Source organism: Nothobranchius furzeri, chromosome 5, assembly GCF_043380555.1.
Source record: "Nothobranchius furzeri strain GRZ-AD chromosome 5, NfurGRZ-RIMD1, whole genome shotgun sequence".
Classification (NCBI taxonomy): domain Eukaryota; kingdom Metazoa; phylum Chordata; class Actinopteri; order Cyprinodontiformes; family Nothobranchiidae; genus Nothobranchius; species Nothobranchius furzeri.
Genome location: NC_091745.1, coordinates 71101963 through 71106535, shown reverse-complemented (window position 1 = coordinate 71106535; position 4573 = coordinate 71101963). Strand labels below are relative to the sequence as shown.

Below are 4573 nucleotides of genomic sequence, written 5' to 3'. Positions count from 1 at the left end.
GTCCACTTGAATTAGAAAGTTTAATTAGCTACCTCTTACGCTAAACATCAGAGGTAATATTATGGGATTATCAGGTGTAACAAAGCAGATCACGTTTAAATCAGACAGATTTGCTAACTTCTGCTGCAGCTCATAAAAGATTGATGAGCTACAACTCTGTCTGAAATCCCACTGCTGCTTGTTTGACTGTGTTGCCTTTAAATCTGTTTTCTTTCCTTAAATGAGAATAAATCTTAAAAAATGTAAATCTAGCTGAGTTCTGCCTCAAATTCTGACCCACTTCCTTTAAAGAAGCTATTTGCCAGTAGGTGGGTGGATTCAGTGGTTGGTTTTTGGTTTCTATGACAACCAGCTGTCTGTAATTAGTAAATCAAGCCAAGGTGAGGTTTCTTAGGTAGTCCAAGTGGCTGCAGAGGAGTAGGAAGTGGATTGTGCTGTCATGAAGCTCCTGGGGACAGTGCAGAAATGGCTTCATCTCTGGTGCTTCTTCAGGTATTTTGATTGTGAAATCTTCATTTTGTTGGTCAGGAGTGAGAGCCATGCTGGATGTGTTAAAATGTTTGGTTCTTTGGTCTTTCACAGCATCGCGGTGCTCCACTCTGTGTCAGCTGGAGGTGCATATTGTGCAAAAACGGCCCAAGGCACGAGTAGAATTATTGTTGATTTCTTATAATTGACCAGTTAATGAGTTTATTTGGTGTTTCTAAATGACAGAAAATAATAAGCTGAATAAAATGTGTTTCAGCTCGTGCAGCTGCTTTGGGATTGGAGTACCCTGGAGTCCATGGAGCCCCAGATCTCTCTTCACCAGCTCATTATGTGAAGCAGCCTAGCACTTTTAGTTATGATCAAATGGCTCATACTCCACATAACATGGGTGTCTACTCCCACCATCAGCCAGAGGAAAGCCCCTTTGACATGACCTACCAACAATTCCACCCCAGGAGCTCTGACGGGATCCTACCAAGCCATGATGCCTACATGAAGGTTCGGGGTAGATCCCGCACCAACCCAATGCTCGGCGTTCCTACAGGACAGTCACCTGGTATGCCCGAGTCCAGCTTTGAAGAGGTCTACTCCCACCATCAGCCAGAGGAAAGCCCCTTTGACATGACCTACCAACAATTCCACCCCAGGAGCTCTGACAGGATCCTACCAAGCCATGATGCCTACATGAAGGTTCGGGGTAGATCCCGCACCAACCCAATGCTCGGCGTTCCTACAGGACAGTCACCTGGTATGCCCGAGTCTAGCTTTGAAGAGGTCAAACCTGTTCCTCTGAGCCAGTTGGACCTGACGACTCCCCAAGGTTACAAAGAGTATGACCTTGATGTTGACCAGTCTGCTCCAAATAGACATGGCATGCCTCGGCGTAGACCATTTTGGCCCCTAAGATGGAGTCATGCAATCAAGGGTACCCTTAGGAAAGTGGCCCCATCCCCTCACCCCAAAATGAGCTGAGCTCCTATGAATGGTTACTGGAAGATGTTTCGGTTTCCCCACCACCTTGCTCAGCATCTGCACAAGCACCTCGATTCTAAACCCCCTCGAGCAAAATTTGTTCTGAAACATAAGGCGAAAACAAAGCTGCACGTAAACCTGAAGTAAAGAGGCCCTGACACAGCACAGCTGTCCTTGTCGGATAGCTTCCTCATGACACAAGTTAACAGAAAAGTGGTTTGTAAGGTGGAGGAGGGGGCAGCATGTCTTCAGAGTCTATTATGCAGCTCCACTTCAAATGTATGTGAAACTTATCTGTACAGGTTCCTGCATTGTTGCTTCCTCACCTGTATCACAAAGCGATGTCACCTTCTCACTTTAAATGTGTTTAAAATTCCAAATGCTTTTCTTTTCCTTCACTTAATGACATGCTGAGGAGTAAATGCTACCAGAGTGCCACCTGTTGGTCCAACGTGGGAGATGTTTGGTGTACCAGGTGTTTTTAGTAAAAGGTGCAACTTGTGTTTTAGCTTTCCAGAATGTTTAATATCTGCCTTGTGCTGTGTTGATATAAAGTTAATTTAAAAAATGCAGCATTACTTGTATGTTTTGAACCGGAACATAAAAAAAATATGTAAGCTTGAAAAGTTGGAGTGCATGAGAAAGCAGGTGTGTGTGAGTTCATCCACCGATCGACGTGCATAAATCATTCGGGTGAAAGAATGAGTTGGTTATGAGGAGCTGTTTGGAGAAGGAGGGAGGAAATGGGTGGCACAACAAAGCAAAGCCATAAACCGTGTCAGTGGAGCGGCAAGGAAGGCAGTGGAGAGCGGCCATACATCAGAGGGCACTTAGCTAGAAGCCACAAAGTGATGTTCGGCTTAATTTAAAGTGGAGGAAATCTTGCATGAAATATTTAGATCTCATGGTCTGAACGAGAGAAAATCCTCTCTAACGTGGGGTTTAGTCATCGGCACGTGTGAGACATAGTGTCGCCTCTACCTTAGATCATTAACCATTCATATGCTTTTAAAACGTGAAAATGACCGGAACAATTAGTCAGGATTTTTCTAGAATAGCAGTTTTAGCAGTATCTAAAAACAGAACACTTTTATAATCAGAATCATTATGTGCAAGTTTAGATGCATTGAGTCACGTCTGGACGAGCCACTGAACCCAAATGTGTACATGGAAATATTCTCAATATGTTATCTTTTCTGGGTCAGCATGATCTACAAAACACTTTAATAGTTTCCCACCCTTTATGTCATAACTGACATTTTTCTAATCAGCTCTGCACATGTTGTACCCTCTTCCAGGAAAACTGGACTGTTTTGACAAAAACAATCAGTTTCATGAGAAAATATCAGGGTTAGCTAAAAATGTTATAATGCCCCTAATATTTCAGCTTTTTGTTTGAGCTTTATAACTTAAAATTGAGAATTTAGCTGAAAGAAAACATTTCCATTGAAGTGGGCAGTTCCACAAGCGTATCCAAAGGGTGGCCCATGGGGGCCGTCTGCCCATATACATTTCTGGAATGATTAGTTTGGTTTCTGACTTTTTTGTTGTAGGTGTCTTCCAAATTTTTACCAACATGCCCTTTTACAGACCTGTTTTAAAGGGGTAAAATAAAAATGACCATTAAATGACTTTTGCATTCAAATTACAAAAAAATAATCAGTTTTGTGGCCAGCAAGAACTAGGAAAATGTAGGTCCTCATATTGAAAAAGTTAGGCACCCATTGATTAGCATGTGACAGAATCCAGATGGACTAGTTATCCTGTTTTTAAAGAACATAACAAGAACTTTGCAGAACTTCACAGCTCAAGTGATGGAACAGATGGCTAAAAAGCCTTTTAGATTACTTCTGTTGTAAGTTTCCCCACTAGCAGTAAACTGAGACCTTTTTGAAAGTCCCACAAAACGTTTACATGTATTTCTTGCAGAACTGCATCATTTTCTCACATTTACATTTTTACAAATGCTGTAATCATTCATCGAATCCATTCCTCACAGCCTCTTTGTGCATAAGGTTTTGTCCGAGTGTCAGACGGGCCTAGTTTAGGAAGTCTGGGCTCTTTATCATGCCTGCCTCGGAAAGCAGCATGCCTGCAAAATATGGAAACACTGAAAATACATTTTTCTACGTTGTCCTGTATAATGGCTCCTATTGTGTTTTTTGAAAGTAGCAAATGAGAAGAACTTCTAAATAGCTTTGCACGACGGCCATGCTGGCAGCTACGTTCACATAACTTAGCGATGAGCCGCTGTATGAATCAGAAGACCACACAAACACGAAACACACAAGCAGCTTTTTGTCTCCTGTTGGTTGTTCAGTTTCATCAATTTTTTAAAAATGCTTTATTTCCTCTGGTTTGACACACGCTTCCTGTTTGCTGCCCTCTTAAACAGAAGCTAACAAAAAGGTCCAGTCAATAGTTTGCTCTCACATGAATCACATTCTAAAACACAGATGGCTTGTGGTGCTTTTGGGGGAATAATGGAGCTTGTGCTTGTCACCTTTAAACCAGCAGGATATTTCTAAAATAGAACAAAACAATTCATGAAACAGTGTAACAAAACGTCTGCTATGGTGACTAAGATATTATTGACACGCTAAGTTTCACATGCATGCTGGGCGTTTAAATTGGCCTTTAACCCTATTTCCGTTAGCCATTGAGAGAAAATAGACAGGGGAATGATCCGGTTATAAAAGGCCTTACAGCTCTAGGTCACACTTAAACATTTGCATTCCTGAACTCGCCCATCTTGTGTGGCGACCGCAGAAGGTTATGTTAAATTAGCGTCCAGGAGAGAGCAGAGCGTATCTCGGCTAGTAGAAGCTAACTGTTAGCATTAGAAACCCCACAACATGGCAGACACGTTCAGACAGAACAAGGGCAGTGGAAGGCTTGTGTTGCTGTTAGCCAATCAGAGGCAAGATGTTTGAATATCAAGAATATTAATGAGTAAGATTCCGAATCCCGCCATTTTCTGCCCCCTATGCTCTGGCTAACTTCAACTTGTTGAAAAAGGAGCGCCAGAGCTTCTTTTTCCCCCAAAGAAAACACCTCACAGGGTATTCATAGAATAGAATAGAATAGAATAGAATAGACTTTGTTGATCCCA

At 42.1% G+C, this 4573-nt stretch overlaps 1 protein-coding gene across 1 annotated transcript; it reads left to right on the top strand.

Moving 5' to 3' along the window:
• The first annotated feature begins 370 nt into the window (after positions 1 to 370).
• On the top strand, positions 371 to 2033 carry LOC107396618 (uncharacterized). Its single transcript, XM_015976388.3, has 3 exons — positions 371 to 492; positions 583 to 641; positions 746 to 2033. Exons 1-3 carry the CDS (start codon positions 440 to 442, stop codon positions 1459 to 1461), a joined length of 828 nt encoding a protein of 275 aa, XP_015831874.3. The 5' UTR covers positions 371 to 439; the 3' UTR covers positions 1462 to 2033.
• The last annotated feature ends 2540 nt before the right edge of the window (positions 2034 to 4573 follow it).